At 44.9% G+C, this 18,504-nt stretch overlaps 1 protein-coding gene across 5 annotated transcripts in view; it reads left to right on the forward strand.

Moving 5' to 3' along the window:
* Positions 1-552: 552 nt before the first annotated feature.
* Positions 553-18,504, forward strand: part of CD99L2 (CD99 molecule like 2) — a 107,326-nt gene continuing 89,374 nt past the window's right edge. For all 5 annotated transcript variants that reach the window (XM_069464557.1, XM_069464561.1, XM_069464559.1 and 2 more), the window contains exon 1: positions 553-692. In XM_069464557.1, the coding sequence (XP_069320658.1) occupies positions 629-692 (64 nt within the window). In that variant the 5' untranslated portion in view covers positions 553-628. The remainder of the gene's footprint in view (positions 693-18,504) is intronic.

An 18,504-nucleotide genomic window follows, 5' to 3' on the forward strand; every position in this document is an offset into this window, starting at 1 on the left:
GGTGCTTGGTACCGGAGCCGCGGCTGGAAGGGCCCCTAGGGAACTGCTTTTCACCGCGAGAACACCAAGGCCAGAATAGGGAAGAACCCTGTCCAAGGTCACCCGGCTGGCAGGCGCGGCTGGCGTGTGTGTCGCCTTGGGTCCCGCCCCGGACCCGGGAGGAATCGGGAGTGCCAGTGGAAATCAGCGAGAACCCTCGCCGCGGCCGCCTCCCGCTTCCTGGCCACTGGCCACTCACCGCTTAGGGTCCGCGGGGCCCACCTCCGAGCGCCAGGGCGGGACCTGGTCTGCGGACAGCTAGCTGGTGCCCGACCCAACCCAGACCGCCCAACCCACCGGGTGCCCGCGGGCCCCGCCCCGCGCGCCAGCCCCGCCCCTCATCCAGTATCCCCGCCCCCAGGCCTAGGCCCCGCCCTCGGCCTCGCCCCTGCCGGGAGCCCCCAGGCGCCTGCACTCGCGCGCGCCCTCCCTCCGCCCTCCCAGGCCCGCGCTGCGCGCGCGCCGGCTCTGGGCGCGGCCCTGCAGTGGCGGTAGGGCTCCTCCTCCGTCCCGGCTCTTCCTCAGCCTCCCCTTCGGGCGCTCTAGCGCTAACTGTGCTCCTCTGGAAGCCCTCCGCCTGCTCCCAGCCATGGCCTGGCGCTCGGCGTTCCTCGTCTGCCTCGCTTTCTCCTTGGCCACCCTGGTCCAGAGAGGTAAGGCGGGCGAGGGGCGCCCGGGGACCCCGCCCTGCGGGGCCGGGGGCGCTCTGCGCATGAGCGGCGCGGCCCCCGCCTCGCGGGCCTGCGGTGGAGGGCGCGGCGGGCCGGGCTGTGCAGGCGCAGGGGCGGGAGTCCGAACCTTGAGCCCGCGTGGGCAGTCCCCGCCACGGTCCGAGTTGCGGGAGAGGAGGAGGGACGGGATCCCTCCTGGTGTTGGGCTAGAAACAGCGGGTTGGTCCCCCGCTAAAATCCTGAACAAGCAGGTGTCCAAGGAGTTTACCTTTGAGAACACCTTGAAGAGAGCTGTCATTTTCAAGATTTGCTCCAGGCCACCTACAGTAGAAGCACCTAGGGAGCTTCCTGGGCAGATTCCTACCCGCTTTCCTTGGGATCTTGATGGGGAAGGGGCGGGGGGCGGCGATGTGTAGGTCTGACCAGCTCCCTAAGTGCTTCTGGTGTCCGTTCCAGTTTTTGAGACTTTGGTCATATTTTGCCAAGGAGGGGGACAGAGAAATTCTGCTGAAACAAGGGAGCAAGTTTCTTAGACCCTCTGCTACTCGAAATGTGGTCCGGGGCCCAGCTGCATAGACATCACCTGGGAGCTTGTTAGAACTGCGGCATCTCACGCCCCGCCCCTGACCTACTGAGTCAGATTCTGCATTTTAACTAGATCCCCGGGTAATTCGCAGGCACAGTCAAGTTTGAGAAGCATCTTCTTAGAATAAATGCAGGCTGTGGTTAAAAATAGGGTCTTAAACGTCTACCAACAGAATCTTCTTACACTTATTTATATCCCATGTCCACATCAGAAAAAGGGATTAAGGAAAACACTGTAATTGAGCCTGGAATTGTGCTCTGAGCTTCCTGACAATGAAAGCAAATCCAGCTAGTGAAAAGCATGAGCTCAGCAAAAACCAAACTTTGTCCTACTACTGAGTTCTAGTAAGATTTATGTTACATAAAGGATCACTGGAAAACAATGGACAGTACTAGCCAAGGTAGTTTTGCAGAAGATGCAGAAATATTTTTCATGTGGGCAACCCTCCTGGACTCCATACAAGAAGGGCCAGTCAACATTCTGCAAAGGTGTCTCCGTGGAGCTGATGTTCTGGTGGGGGGCAGAAAACAAGCACAAACATCAAAATCTATATAATGTATTGTCAGTGCTGTGAAGAAAAATAAAGCAAGTTGCAGGGGTAGAGAGTTTTTGAATTTTCTTTTTCTTTTTTCCCTTTGGGGATAAAATGCTTATTTTTTTTTTATTTTTTTGAGACAAAGTCTTGCTTTGTTGCCCGGGCTAGAGTGAGTGCCGTGGCGTCAGCCTAGCTCACAGCAACCTCAAACTCCTGGGCTTAAGCGATCCTCCTGCCACAGCCTCCTGAGTAGCTGGGACTACAGGCATGTGCCACCATGCCCTGCTAATTTTTTCTATATATATTTTTAGTTGGCCAGATAATTTCTTTCTATTTTTTTTTAGTAGAGACGGGGGTCTCGCTCTTACTCAGGCTGGTCTCGAGCTCCTGACCTCGAACGATCCACCCACTTCGACCTCCCAGAGTGCTAGGATTACAGGCGTGAGCCACCGCGCCCGGCCTATATTGTCTATGATGTCTTTATGGGGAAAAGTATGATCACTTGATTGACTTGCATCTAATGACATGGAAATTTTGAAAGTGGAAGCAAAACAAAAGTTAGAAAAATGATACTCCCTTTAAGGCTATCTTCTGAAAGTCTTCAACATGGTGTGCACATTGAGAAGGTGAGGAATATAAATGAGTAGGTCTCACATCTTCACTGTTGCCTGTTACACCAGTTGATTTAGGAGGTGGTGGTGGAGACTGAGAACCAGTGCAACCATTTTACAGATGAGGAAACCGAGGCACAGAGAGGTGAAGTAACTTGCCTAAGGCCACACAGTGATTAGTTGGCAGAGTTAGCATTTGATCCCAGGCTTGTCTGACTCCACACTCGCTGCCTTTAAGCGCTAGGCATAATGCCTTCGTACCTGGAGGCTGCCCCACTTCTACCACTTAGTGGCCTTGGGAAAATGAGTTCTCTGAACCTCTGTTTGCTCATCCATGTAACACCTAAGAATTACAAAAGTGTCTTGAGGGGACAAGGCATATGTCACTCTGAGATCTGCAACCTTGCCACCAGCTATAATCCCCTGAGTGCTTGCTGTGTGCCAGGTCCCTCATATATATTGTTTGAAATGGCCTCGATGATTTTGCAGTTAGGTATTATCTAGGCCTTCCAGATGAGGGGACCCTGGACCCTGGTCACATACCTGGGAAGAGATAGAGCCATGATTCAACCCAGATAAGACTTACCCAGTGATCTCTTTTTGTTTAAATTAAGAAAGCTAAGCAAGAAGAAGCTTTGATTTCAAGGTAGGGACCCAGTTTTCTGGATCCTTTATCCAAAATAAGATGACAAGATTTTTGCATTGGCCGTCTCCTCCTGGATCCTGATGGTTAGTCTCAGAGCTGCTGTGTCAGAATGAATGAACTCAAAGCAGGTGCTCAGTTAGGCGCTGACAGGTTCTCCTTGAGTCCTGAAGTGATGCTTTGGACGGGCTTGTCTGAGAGCCACTTTATTCTTGGTCCTGGTCCTCAGTAGTGGGATGTAACTGAGAAACCACAGCAGGCCTCAGAAAGCACACAGAAGAACCTCCGAGCATGATTTGTGAAATCCTTGCAGGCTCTTGGCAAGTAGAGACTGGCTTTAGGCTCCCAGGAGTTTCAAGGGCAGTTAACAAGTAATCCTTGTTCTGATTACAGAGGAGTTTTCCATCCATTGTGTATTTTGCTAGTTCTGAAAAATCCTCCGAGGACAGGTATGTCACCTGCATGTGCCTCCAGCAATGGGAAGCTGTTGTTTTGAGCAGCGGGGAGAAGACTCTCAGTGGTGTGGGTGGGTGGTAGTCATAACCAGGGCTCCATTTCTGCAATGCCTCCATGTGCCAGGCCCTCAGTGCCTCACTTGCATTTACCCTAGACCATTGGCTCTGTGACCCATACCACCTCCTGATGTCCATAATGGTCTTTTGCAAACAGTCTTGAAAAGCAACTGGGTGGTAACCCATTTCTCAGATGAAAACTTGGGGTCCAGAGAGCTTTAGGAATTTACCCAAGATCACAGTCTCTGGTGGAACTGGATTTGAACTCAGGTTCATCTGAATTACCAAAGCAGGGGTCATGAACGCAGATACCTTCAGGCATCAGGCAGGTCATAGAAATGTGAGAAGTGGCCAAGAACAATTGTGGTGAGTGGGCTGGTAAACCAAGTGCCTGTACCCTTAAGAGAGGCCCAGCTTACAGGTGGCCACAGCTTTAAAGCACGCCTGTCCAGTGTTACTGTGACTCTGGGCAATTCACTTAACCACTTTCTGCCTCAGTTTCCTCATCTGTAATATGGGGATAACAGCACTATCCACCTCATGGGGTTGTTATTAGGATCCAGTGAGTAGAAACGTATAAAGTGCTTAACACAGCACCTGGCTCCAGGTGAGCTCTGTTAGTGATTATCATATTAAAACATTCCAGACCACATTTTTAAAATACATGATGCTAACCTTGAAAGCATAATTTATATAAAAGTCCAGAGTTGGCAAATTCATGGAGACAGAAAGTAGATTAGTGGTTGCCAGGGGCTGGGGTGAGAGGAAATGGGGAGAAAATGCGTAATGGATACAGGGTTTCTGTTTGGGATGATGAAAATGTTCTGCAACTAGATACAGGTGATGGTTGCACAACACATGAATGTACTAAAAACCAACTGGAATTGTATACTTTAAAAGGGTGCATTGTATGGTATGGGAATTATATCCCCCCCCCTTTTTTTATCACTGTATAGTCCAATCAGAACCAGTGTGAGAAGTGGCAGCATATGACCCCTGGGTTGGGGCTGGTCTTCAGGCCCCTCGTGCTTGGTTCAGGAGAGGGTGAGACCTGAGCGGGCCCCAGGTGCTGGCGGCGCTGAGATGGCCAGCTGGGATCCAGGCAGAAGCCTTGTGGGCTGACTTGGGGCATCGGGTCCCAGCCAAATGGGCTGCAGGGGTATGTGCAGGGTTGGCCTAGAGCTGCTTAACCCTGCCTGAGTTCGGGAATGGGCCATGGGAAGGTGGCATCATGGAGAGGGGGAGAACCTCCACGGTTGCCCTTGTGCTGCACTTGACTGGTCTGGAGATTCTGCCCGTTAGCCTCCCCTGCTTTGATGGGTTTTCAGCTTCTTCCTCGCTGTCACAGGTCACATCCCATCCCGTTCATCACTTTGAACATCAGGTAACTAAAATGCATTTGTTTGTTTAAATACACACACACAGAAACCACCCAAGAGTCAGCGTTGGGTGGCACTAAGGGCCCAAGTTGCCTGCAGTAGAGATGACGATGATGAGGCCCATTTTGGTTGCTGGGGGGGATGTGGGGGAGGAGCTGGGTTTGGTTCTTGTGAGGTCAGGTAAGATACCTTCCAGATACACTGACTTTCCTCTTCTGGGTTCTGTTCCCCACATGGTGTTTTTCGCCTTTCCTGTTGTGTGTCCACTCACTCTTAGTTTTTGACTTTATGTGTTAACTCTTCTGCTGCTCTCAGGTTCTGGGGAGGCCTGGTCCTCCCTAAGCCTTGCTCAGAGGTCCACCGACTGGTGAATTTCACTTTGCATATAAAAGCTTAAAATCATCATAAACACCTATTAAAAACAGGCAGGAAAATCTTTCACGTAGGTAGTTTTCCCAATGGAGGGGGGTGGAAAGCTGCAGTAGGCAGAATAATGATGGGCCTCCGAAGACGTCCTCTTCCTAATCTCTCGAACCTGTGAATATATTAGGTTACATGGCAGGGGGAACTAAGTAAGGTGTTACTTATGGAATTAAGTTTGCCAATCAGCTGACCTTAAAATAGGATTAGTCAGGTGTGCCCAGTGTAATCACTCGGGTCCTTTAAACGTGGAAGGGGGAGGTGGAAGAGTTGGAGCCATGCCCTGCAAGAAAGACTTGAGTGGCTGTTGCTGGCTTAGGAGATGGAGGAATGGTTTCTCCCCTAGAGCCTCCAGAAGGAACACGGCCTCGCCGACACCTTAATTTTAGCCCAGTGAGACCTGGCTTGGACTACTGACCTCCAGAACTGTAAGAGGATAAATATATATTGTTTTAAGCTATTAAATTTGGTCTATTTTGTTACAGCAAAAATAGGACACTAATAAGAAGCTAAGAGTTAGGTACTGGCATCCTCTTCAGAAAACTAGTATGTTTCCTTACGTTGCTTCAGTTTTCCCATTTTTAAATCAATCCACAGTGTGCTCAAAGTTCAGCATTTTAAAGTAAATGTGAAGAAAATTGGATTGTAGTGATGTTCTTTGTGCAGCAGCAAACATTCAGAAGCACCTCTGAGGGCTCTGAAGGCAGCTGGATTTCTGGTGCTTGGGGTTGATTCTAAACTGCTTTACAAGGAGGTTGGAGCCTGCATTCTGCCTTGGAGCACCCTGCATGCTGTAGGCCACCTCCTGAGGCCTTTTTCACCCAGTCCCCATGGCTACACTTGAAGCGGGTGCATTCCGGGGCCAGCAGACAGAGGGTTTCCAATTTGTCCGGGCCACGCTTGCCTCTTTGCTGAGGCAGAGGAATGTGCTGCCAGTTCACCTTTCTCGAAGCCCTTAGCAGTACTGTGGCTTCAGCTCATTGTGTTAATTCCCTCTTTTCCGAGGTGAGTGTGGGGAGCAGGCCAGAGCAGGAATGGGTGCACCAGGACCCCCACTCCAGCTTCAACCAGTTTTGAGCTGTGTTTTCGTTAGTTTTCTACCTAGGGCTTCTCATGGAATGACAGAGGATTCTGCAGCTTTGTAAACTGCTGTAGTTGAATCTTACGAAGAGGCCTATGTTCAGTGAACATCTGCTTAGAGTAGAGGCTAGAAAACATCTGGCTGACATTGCTAGGTGGTTCTAGTTGGGATTATTTTGCCAGTTAGAGGTGATACCTTCCACAGGAGGTATTGCTTCAGTGGAATTCATTACTGCTAGAATCGTGCCACGCCACAGTCGGGGCTCATTTAGACATTCTTCTTTCAGTTTTTAACGCTGCTTCAGCTAGCCTGGGATGGTGAAACTATTAGGTATTTCTTTTGGCCTAAGGGTGCTGTGGAAAAAAAAAAAAACCACTGAGATGCTAAGGGCACTTGAGACACCAAGGGAACCTGTGGGCTAAACCCAACCAGAAGCCTGAGGGCAAAGAAGCCAGTTGATGTAGCTTCTCAAGTCAGTGGTCTGGGGCATGGAGGGTGGAGCTGAAGGGCAAATGGCAGGTAGCAGGCCTAGTGCTCAATACGTATCTGCTAACTCATGAGTGAGCAGTCACTGAGGCAGGACCCAATGGAGCAGAAGGAAACATGCACCTGCCCTCACCTGTGGAGTTTATAGTCCACACAGACCTGGAAGCGACTACACATAGTCACCTGTGTCTTAAGAGGTACAAGGATTCCGTTGTTGCTGCAATGCTATCTGTGGGGAAGGCCTTTGTGCCCTTTCTCCCCAGGTTGAAAGCTGTTCCTGTTGTCTGTTGCTGCATAATCAACCTCCAAGAATTTAGTAGCATAAAACAACAACTGTTTTACTATGATCATAGATTCCATAGGCTGGGAATTCAGAAGAACACAGCGGGGATGGCTCGTCTCTGCTCCATGGTGTCTAGGGCCTCAGCTAGGAAGACTGAAGTGGCTGGGGGCTGGAATCATCTGGAGGCTTTTTCATTCACATGCCTTTAAAAGATGGGCTCAGTTGGGGCTGTCTATTGGAATACTCATGCCCTCTCCATGTGGTTTGGGCTCCCTTATAGCAGGGTGGCTGTTATTTGAATTTCTTACATAGGCCTTTAGGGCTCTAAGTGTGAGTGTTCCAGTGGATAAGGTGGAATCCACATGGCCCATTTAAAAAAATACTTTTTAAAAATTGTAGTAAAATACACATAAAATTTAGCATTCTAACCACTTTAAAGTATACAATTCAGTGGCATTAAATACATTCACAATGTTATATGGTCATCGCCACTATCTAGTTCCAGAACTTTTTCATCACCACAGTAGAAACCCTGAACCCATTAAACAGTCACTCCCCATTCCTCTTCCCCCCAGCCCCTGGCAACCACTCATCTGCTTTCTAGCTCTATGGATTTGCCTATTCTAGACATTTTATATAAATGGAGTCATATGATATTTGTACTTTTGTGCCTGACTTCTTAGCATGCTGTTTTCTAGGTTCCTAGATGTCGTAGCATAGGTTGACACTATATTCCTTCTTATGGCTAAATAGTATTCCACTGTATGGATGGACCACGTTTTGCTCATCCAGCCATCAGCTAATGGGCATTTGGGTTGTTTCTCCCCTTTGGCTATTGTGAACAGTGCTGCCGTGAACATTCATGTACAAGTCTTTGTTTGAACAGCTGTTTTTGGTTCTTCGGAGTATATGCCTAGTGCATGGCCTTTTATTAATATGTTCTAGCCTTGGAAATCACCAGTGTCACTTTCACTGCGTTCTATAGGTTATGAGTCACTTGAAGATAGTCCAGATTCAAGGCGAGGACATATATCCTACCTCTCAAGGGGAGAATGTCAAAGAATTCTTAGCCACAATTTAAAAGTGCCACACAAATCCACTCATATTTCAAGATCCAGCTAAAATGCTGCCTCTTCCCTGCAGCCTTCTCCAGTTCTCCTAGTTGATAGTAACTGCTTGTAGCTCTATGATGACGCTGACTTCTCTTATCTCTCTGGTTCTTTGTGAGATAATTGGCATTATGCATGTTGGTTAGTGTACTGGTTCATGGCCTAGTAGCTCCATGTCTGCATTTTGGTTTTCTGCCCCTTCCCTTGTTACCATGCTACTGCTGTCAGCTGTTATTCCCTCTCCAATGAGGGGGGTGGACCAGATGGCTCTGAGGGTCCTTCCAGCACTGATGAGCTTGACCTGGTCTTATTTGCACACGTTTTCTCCATGAGGGAGGCTGCTTCCAGAGAGCACAGTGCCCAGGTTGCAGCTCCCTTGGAGGAGCTTGCAGAGTGTAGGTCTCAAGGGGTTTGGATTAACCCATCAAGGTGGGGCATCCTGGGGATTTGGCTTTCTCCACCTTGGAGAAGAGCCACTGAGGATTGAGCATTTTCTAGGATAGAGGCTATTGAGTGGAATTTCTCAACCACGGCACTGTTGACATTTGGACCAGATAATTTTTCTGTAGGGGTGGGGTGGGGTGGGGTGGGGTGGGGTGGGGTGGGTGGGTGTTTTGTGCATTGCGGGGTGCAGCATCCTTGGCCTCTACCCACTAGATGCCAGTGGTACCCCTGTCCCCAGTCTTGCCAACCAAAAATAACTCTAGCCATTGCCCAATGGGCAAACTCACCCCTGGTTGAGAACCACTACTGTACAGACAGATAGTCACGCCTTACTTAATGACAGGGATGCATTCTGAGAAATGCCTTGTTAGGCTATCTCATTGTTGTCTGGATGGCATAGAGTGTACTTACACAAGCTTGGATGGTATAACCTGCTATATACCTGGGCTGTATGGTATAGCCTATTGCTCCTAGGCCACAAATTTGTACAATGTGTTGCTGTAGGTAGTTGTAACACAATAGTATTTGTGAATCTACACATAGGAAAGGTAATGTGTTGCATTAAGATGTTATAATGGCTACAGTGTCACTAAGTGATAGGAATTTTTCAGCTCCATTCTAATCTTATGGAACCACCATGTATGTTACGTGGTGCATGACTGTATATTCTTTGCAATTCTACTCTGTTTTCAGTACTCCTCATGAGTCACTAACATTTTCTGTCATCATCACATTGCCTCAGGATAGACATGTTGGGGTAAATCAGATCGCAGCCAGTCTTCGTGCATTGGGATCAGTGTAGCCAACTCTAGGAATGCACCCTGGACTCCTTGATGAGCTTTGCGCTCATCCTAGTTAGCTGGTGCGTGTCACCAACCTCTTTAGGTATTTTCTGCATAGATTTCCACAGATGGCTCATCTCATCTCTTTTGTATTGATCCTTATTAGTGTCAATTTTGGATGGCAACGTTGTCTTTTTTAATACGTTTTATGATTTTGAGTACCAGTGAAAAAGAATAAACAGTAAAATGAGCCAGAGATTTGACCAGGCAATTCATAAAAGTAGAAATCAAATTGGACAATAAACATATGACAAGATGATCAACCTCATTACTAATCAGAGAGATGCAAATTAAACTATAGTAAAATTACATACCCTCCAGTAGACTAAAAATTATAATAAAGTCTGATAACATCAAATGTTTACATGATTATAAGAGTAATGTGCTCTTTGTAAGTACACTTGGAAAATGTAGAAAAGTGTAGAGAAAATACCCCATAACCCAGGGATAACCACTGTTAACGTGGGAATACAGCATTTCAATAATTTTTCCTATGCTGAAATATGTACTTCACATTATTGGTATCAAGCTGTGTATACAGGTTTCCTCCTTTATTGTGAAATATAGATACAGAAAAATGTGCCAGGCCTGTATGTACAGTTTAAAGAAGTACAAAGTGAAAACCTGTGTTACCATCAACCAGGTCGAGAACTAGAACAATGACTATACCTGCGTAGACCCTCATGTGGCCCTCCTGGTCACAGTCCCATCCCTCTTCCCAGGATTAGCCACTACCCTGACTTTTGTGCCGTCATTTTCTTGCTTTATCTTATGCTTCTACAGCCTGTGTATGTAGTCCTAAGTCATATAGTTTAGTTTTGCCTTTTAACCTTGTAGAATCACACTGTATGTAATCTTGGATGTTTTGTCTTTCCCTCAACATTGTTGGTGATCTGTTGTGTGTAGCTGTAGTTCATTCATTTTCGTTGCTTTATATTGTTCTGCTGTTTGAATATACCACAAGTTTTCTGTTTTTTCAATCCATTCTCTTATTAAAGGACATTTGGGTAGTTTCCAGTTTTTGGCCATTTCAAGTAGTGCTGCCAGGAGTGGTCTTAGGCAGATGTGCATGAGTTTCTCTAGGGCAGAGGTTCACAAACATGGTCTGGGGACCCTTGGTGGGGTGGTCCATGAGACCTTTTCCAGGGGGTCCACAAGGTCCAACTATTTTCATGGCACTAAGATGTTACTTGCCTTTTGTACTCTCCTCCTGTGAGTATATGGTGGTGTTTTCCAGATGCTATATGATGTGAAGTATCATTGCTCTGATGGCCAGTGGAATGTGTGCTTGTGTCTTGTGCTTTAGAAGTGTCTCCATTTTAATTTCTAATATGGTAGCTATCAATAGATATCACCCACATAAAAGCTCTTTGAGACCCTCAATAATTGTATATACAAAGAGTCCTTAAGGCCAAAAAGTTTGAAAATTGCTGCCCTAAGGTTATCCTGAGGTGGAGTTTCTGGACTATACGGAATTTGTAACTTCAGTTTTACATACTGTTTTCCATAATGGTTGTACCAGTTGATATTCCCGCTGGCAACATACAAGAGTTGCTGTTGTGCCAGCCTCACCAACACTCAATATTGTCAGACTTTAATATTAGCCTACAGGTGGGTTTGTAATTCCTTATGGTTTCATTTGCATCATTGGTTACTAAGGAGGTTGAACATCTTTTCATATGTCTATGGTCCAGTTTTATTTGTTTTATGAATTGCCTGTCTTTGGCTCATTTTCCTATTTATTCCTTTTCTGCTTTTTCTCATGATGCTTTAGTTCCTCATGTGCTTGTGTGCTTTTTGTGGGGAGAGGGGCTGTGTACTGCTTATTGTCATTGACATATTTATGCAGGGAATCTCTGACGTCTAGGGTAAGTGTGCCTTCTTCCAAAGAAAATATGTGTTTGCCTTGCATGATTAGCCTGGGACCACCTTAAACAAGTTTCTAACATTTTCCCTGTCTTTTACCAGGACCAAGGTAGCGTTTCTTGCAGTTCTCTGCATTGAATTTGGGAGGGGCAAGTTTGTTTCTGAGTCGCCTTTACCCCAAGGGCACAACACTTTGGAGTCCTAGTTTAATGTGGGAAGAATTTTATGTTACATTCCTCAGTTTAGTGGCTGTGGGCCTAGACTTCAGTCTCGTTTGCCTGCCTTGGAAGGTTGCTAAAACCAAAGTCAAAGTTTATTGAGATTGGCAAATGCCCTCAGAATAAATGACTGGGTGTGCATGGGCCTCTGTCTCCCTGGATTTCCTCCTGGTCCTTAGGGTTTGTCATGGCCGTTTTTGCCATCTTGTAGGTTCTTCATTGCTTTTAAATGTTTTAATATGTTCTGAAAATCAACCATTTTAGTTATTTTTAATGGGAAGTTTGGTACAAATAATGTTTTATTACTAGAAACACAAATTGATATGTCTTTATCCTGTTTACCTATGTAACCTTATATTGCAAATATTTTCTTATGTAATTAAAATGTTTTGAATATGATTTTTGATGAATATTTAGGCTGACTCCAGGCTTTTTCTGTTATAAATGACATTTCATTAAATATCTGTGTACATGTTTGGTTGAGGATAATGGTCTCTAGTTACCGGGTGGCAGGGAGAGGTGGGAGGGAGAGGGTCTAAACCTTAGTACTCGATGTTAACTCTTGTTATTGTTGTTATCACATGCAAACGTGTGGTGGCCAAGGGGGCATGTGGAGCAGTCCTGCCTAATGGCCTTAGTCTTTTCTGTGGAGGGGATGACAACGTCTTGTGCTGAGAGTGTGAGGAGCCAGGTAGAGAGTTGAGATTGGAAGGAGTATTGTCAGGGGACAAAGGGAGCCAATTAAGGAAACATGGATTGCCAAGGTACCCCAAGGGCTTGGCTCGAGTCACACACCCTGAGCTGGCAGATATGCCAATGCCAGTCAGCACAGTGACACAAGATTTTCTCCTATAATGTGGCACCACCCAGGAATACAGCAAGGCCTGCTGGTGGCAGGATCACTCATCATGGTCAGTTCCCTCCAGGAAGCATTAATTGAGTGCCACGTATGTGTCAGGCACCTTGCTTGGTGTCAGGCCAATGGTGATGATGCAGGGACTGGCCCTGCTTCAGGGAGCTCCCAGTCCAGTGGGGCTAGAGTTTTCCCAAAGTTGATGATTGGCAGGGGGAGAGGGCAGACCATTGTGACAGATTGCTGGTGTTGGCTAAACAGTGACCAACCTGGGATGGTGCCAGGTGGCAAAGGAGGAGGAGCCAGTTGAAGTCCCTGGGGAGATCCAGAAGGGATGGCAAAGGGCAGCCTGGCAGGCTCTGGAGGGGTCGGAGGTCAGGCCAGAGAGTGGAACTTCCAAGGCCGGGCATTTTCTTGTCCAGTGTGGGGATGGAGTTGCCTTTAGCAAAATGAGGGGATGAAGGATGTTGGAGATAAGGATGGAGGTGAAGGGGCAGAGGACAGGTTCTGGAGGACACCCAGGCCACGGATGTTAGCACAGGCCAGGGTGACTTGGTGTGGAGAGAGAACCTAGCTACTGCCAGGCAGCTCCACCTTGCTAGATGACCCGGAGGGAATGTGCTGAAAGTCAGGGGAGGACTGCCTCGGAGAGGCAGCAGCCAGGTCTGCAGCCTCAGGCGTTGAAGAACTGACAAGATGGTGAGAACCACCGCAACAACGACTAAGAGACAGTAGGGAATCCAGGGTGGTAACTAGAGAGTAAGGCTGGGTTTCTTGGAGGGCCCCAAGCTTCCCTCTAGAGGAGAAAGCACAGGTAGAAAGTCACAAAGGGACTTGCCCAAAGTCATAGGTGAGACCTTTATATCCACTGCCTCTGAACTGCAGAAGCCTTTTGTATGTAGTGGGTTGATTTCTTTTCTCCTCCCACTTGGTAAAACAGTTCAATTTTCACATACTATACAATTCACTCATTTAAAGTACACAGTTCAGACTGGGCGTGGTGGCTCACGCCTGTAATCCTAGCACCCCGGGTGGCCGAGGCGGATGGATCGTTTGAGCTCAGGAGTTCCAGACCAGCCTGAGCAAGAGTGAGACCCTCATCTCTACTAAAAATAGAAAGAAATTAGCTGGACAACTAAAAATACATACAGAAAAAACTAGCCGGGCATGGTGGCTCATGCCTGTAGTCCCAGCTACTCGGGAGGCTGAGGCAGGAAGATCACTTGAGCCCAGGAGTTTGAGGTTGCTGTGAGCTAGGCTGACGCCATGGCACTCTAGCGTGGGCAACAGAGTGAGACTCTGTCTCAAAAATAAAAAAAAAAATACACAGTTCAGAGGTTTTTAGTATATTCAGAGTTGTGCAACCATCACTATTATCTAATTTTAGAACATTTTTACTACTCCAAAAAGAGACCCTTTAGCAATCTCTCTCCTTACCCTGCCTTCCCTCCAGTCCTAGACAGCTACTAATCTACTTTAAGTCTCTATGAATGTCCCTGTTCTGGAAATTCCATATATGTGTATAACTTGTTCTTTTCTGTCTGGCTTGTCTCACTGAGTATAATGTTGTAGCATGGGTCAGAAATTCATTGCTTGCTTTTGTTTTTTTTTTTTTTTTTTTTTTTTGAGAGACGGGGTTAGTCTGGAGTACAGTGGCCCAATCATAGCTCACTGTAACCTTGAACCCTTGGGCTGAAGCAATCCTCCTGCTTCAGCCTCCCAAAGTGCTGGGATTACAGGTGTGAGCCATCATGCCAAGTCCTGAACTTCATTCCTTTTTATGACCAAATGCTATTCCATTTTATGGGTAGACTACATTTTATTTATCCATTCCTCAGTTGATAGATATTTGGGCTGTTTCTACTTTGGGCTGCTGTGAATAATGCTGCTATAAACATTTGTGTACAGGTTTTTGTGTGGACTTCAGTTTTTACTTCTCTTGGGTAAAATTGCTAAGTCATATGGTAATGCTATGTTTAACTTTGTAAGGAGCTATCAGACAATTTTACAAAGCTGCTGCATCATTTTATAATCCCACCAGCAGTGTAGGAGGGTTCCAATTTCTCCACGTCCTTGCCAACACTTGTTATTTTCTGTTTCTTTTTTTATTCTAGCCATCCTAGTAAGTGTGAAGTGGTATCTCGTGGTTTCGGTTTGCATTTTCCTGGTGACTAATGAAGTTGAGCATCCTTTCTTGTGCTTGTTGGATTGTGTGTTCTTGAGTAAAAGTCTGTCCAGGGCATGGTGGCCTGGACCAGGAGGCCCCAGCCTATGCTGATTCCCAGTGGGGTCCTTCACGTTTCTTGTTAGATTTACTTATTTCCAGGTGCTTTATGGCATACCATTGTTTTATAGATGTTTCTTAACATCCACATCCTCCTTCTTGGCATCAGGGACTTTGTTAATCAAATCTGTTATTCTGTGGTATGTTTCCAGTTGTCACCTTTTCCCTTTTCTTGATTCTTCTCACTCACTTAAAAACATGTTCAAGTTTTCCTTTATTGTGCAACATCTTTTCTTCCTCTGCCTCCCTTTTAAGCTAATATCCTATCTACTTCCTTCATATCTCCACTCCCTGCCTTTCCTTCTCATCTCCCTTTAAGTTTGCAATAAAATTGGACTGTGGCTTCTCTCACTTGCCCCACTTGTCTACTGAAAGGTTTCTCTAAGGCCATCAGAGTACATGTGTTTTTTTAGGTTGATTATTGAAGTAGCAGGTCTCAAACCATTGATACCAGTGACCTCTCTGGGGAATATAATTGGAAGGAGGAAAGTGACCTTACTCCTTGCTGTAGAGTTGGTATTTGGAAGGATGTATATAGGAAACCTGTTAAATTAGCTCAGTAGAGAGCAGGCAATAGAAGTAGTGGGGCATAGAACTGGTTACTTAGAATTGGTAGTGGGAAATGTCTGGACTAGTGATACCTGAATAGTAGGCCCCAGGAGCCTTATGAATTGACAAGCATTGTCAAAAAACACAGTGATGCAGCTTGGTCATATATGTACTTCAGTTTGAAAAATGTATCTAGATGTTCTACTTAATAAATTATAGAAATTCTAAATAGAAACTGATAGTGCAGGCCTTTCTTAAATTACTTTTTTGAAATTTTTATTTCTTCATTCATTTCATCCACATATACTTTAGAGTCAAATTTTCAAGTTTTTTTTTTTTTTAAAGGAGTCCATTGGGATTTTGATTGGAGTTGCATTACCTACATTGATGCATTGTAGGTTGGTCTTAGGAGACTCAACTTTTTTTTTTCTAATGCGGTATTGAGTTTTCCCATCCAAACTCAAGATCTCTCTCTCTACTGTCTGTGTTTTATGACTTTCCTCACGTTCATTCTTCATATTGCTTGTTAAACTTATTCCTAAATGCTTTGTAGTATATATTCCTGTTGTAAATGTGATCTTTATTCTCCACTAAATTTTCTAAGTGATGATTGTTGCTGTCTGAGAAAGCTACTAATTTTTTTTTGTGTGTGTGTGTGTATATATATATATATATTTTATTACCAGCCACCTTACCTGATAATCTTTTTATTTCTCCTAGTTTTTCACTTGATTCTCTTGGCATTTCCAGGTATATAGTCATATTATCTACAAATAGTGATGACTTTGCCTCTTTTCCATTTTTCCCTTTTATAATCTTTTATCGGATTCCACTGGCTGTCAAATAATGGTGCTAATCAGTTTCCTTGCTTGTTCTTGGCTTTTGTTTATGATACATAGTTTTATCATGTTAAGGATAAATCCTCCTATTTTACTAAAGATTTGTCTTTTTTAAAAACCAGAATCAGATGCTGAATTTTATCAAGTGGTATTTTGGTGTCTCAAGACCTTATCTGCTCCCCTTTAACTTATTAATGTAGTAAATTATATCAATAGATCCCCTCCTTGGAATCCAGGTGATCCTGGGAAGCCTACTCTGATTTGGATGTATAGTTTTTGTGTGCATTATGATTTGTATCAGTATTCAAAGGTGAGATTAGATTGTAGTGTACTTCTTTGCTATCTTTCCTAGGTGTCATTAAGAGAAATGGGAAGTTTTTCTCATTTCTCTGCTCTGAAAAATTTGAACAATAGAGAAATCATCTGTCTTTTTTTTTATTCTTTTTTCTTTTATTTCAGCATATTATGGGGGTACAAAAGTTTAGGTTATGTATATTGCCCATGCCCCCCCCCACCGAGTCAGAGCTTCAAGCGTGTCCATTCCCCAGACGGTGCGCAGCACACTCATTATGTAGGTATACACCCTTCCCCTTCCCCACACACATCTGCCCAACACCCAATTGGTGTTATTCCCAAATGTTCACTTAGATGATGATCAGGGAAACCAATTTGCTCGTGAGTACATGTAGTGCTTATTTTTCCATTCTTGGGATACTTCACTTAGTAGAATGGGCTCCAACTCTATCCAGCAGAACATATAAGAGATTCTATATCACCATTATTTCTTATAGCTGAGTAATACTCCATGGTATACATATACCACATTTTACTAATCCACTCATGTATTGGTGGGCATTTGGGTTGTTTCCACATCTTTGCAATTGTGAATTGTGCTGCTATAAACATTCGGGTGCAGATGTCTTTTTTATAGAATGTCTTTTGTTCTTTTGGGTAGATGCCCAATAATGGGATTGCTGGATCAAATGGTAGGTCTACTTGTATCTGTTTAAGTTATCTCCATAATGCTTTCCACAGGGGTTGCACTAGTTTGCAGTCCCACCAGCAGTGTATGAGTGTTCCTATCTCTCTGCATCCATGCCAACATTTATTGTTTTGGGACTTTTTGATAAAGGCCATTCTCACTGGAGTTAAGTGATATCTCATTGTGGTTTTGATTTGCATTTAATCATCTGTCTTTTGAGGGCTGAAATAATTCTCCTGTGGTTTGAGCCTGTTGATCCTTCTGGGGGGTAGTTCCTAAACCGTTTTCCTGTTTTTCCCTTTGGAGTTTGCTCTATTTAGGTTTTCTCTTCCTAATTTTTGAAAACATATTTCTACAATGTCCATTTAATCTATTTAATATAAGCTCCATAAAGGTAGGAGTTTTAAAAATCTTTTGTTCACTGCGTTATCCCCAGAACTTAGAACAGGGTAGGGCACATAGTAGGTGCTCATAAATATTGTCAAATGAATGAAGGAATCAATGAATAAGGCCAGATTTTCCCATTCACGAGCATAGGGCTGTAGAAAGCTTTGTCTTATCATTATTTTGATTTCCTTTGTATTAGTTAGTTTCTCATTCCTAATTTATGTTGGCTCTTTTCTCCTTTTTTCTTGATTAGGTTAGTGGTCTCTTTTGGTGAACTTTTTTTTAAGCAAACTTAGGCATAAGGAGCAAGTCACCTATTAGAAGAAAAGGCAGGTTTACTTCACCTGTTTTCATGACAGTATTTGATGCCAGAAGACATTGGGGTAATACCTCTCAATACTTTGAGGGAAAAGTGTGTCATCTAAGCTTTCATTCTCATGGAGAGGTAATACAAAAACATTCTGAAAAAATGTAAGGCTTCCAGTACATGAATGTTTACCGTAGCCTTATTCTTAATTGCCAAACAGTAGAATCGGCCCACACGTCTCATACCATGGACTACAACTAGCAATAAAAATGAACAAACTGTTGATAAACACAATAACCTGGATGGAGATCAATGAAAGAAGGCAGTCTTATAAGAATACATACTGCATGAGTCCCACTTACGACATTCTTGGAATAACATTATAGAGGTGGAGAACAGATTAGTGGTGATCAGGGGTTAGGAACAGGTGTTGGGGGAAGAAGAGAGGTAGGAGGGAGGTGGGCGTGGTTATAAAAGGGATCCTTGTGGTGATAAAACTGTTCCTTATCTTGACTGTGGTGATTGTCACATGAATCACCCGTGATAAAATTGTGTAGAACTTAACACATACAAATGAA

The sequence above is a fragment of the Eulemur rufifrons genome, chromosome 30 (genome assembly GCF_041146395.1).
Source record: "Eulemur rufifrons isolate Redbay chromosome 30, OSU_ERuf_1, whole genome shotgun sequence".
NCBI classification, from domain to species: Eukaryota; Metazoa; Chordata; class Mammalia; order Primates; family Lemuridae; genus Eulemur; species Eulemur rufifrons.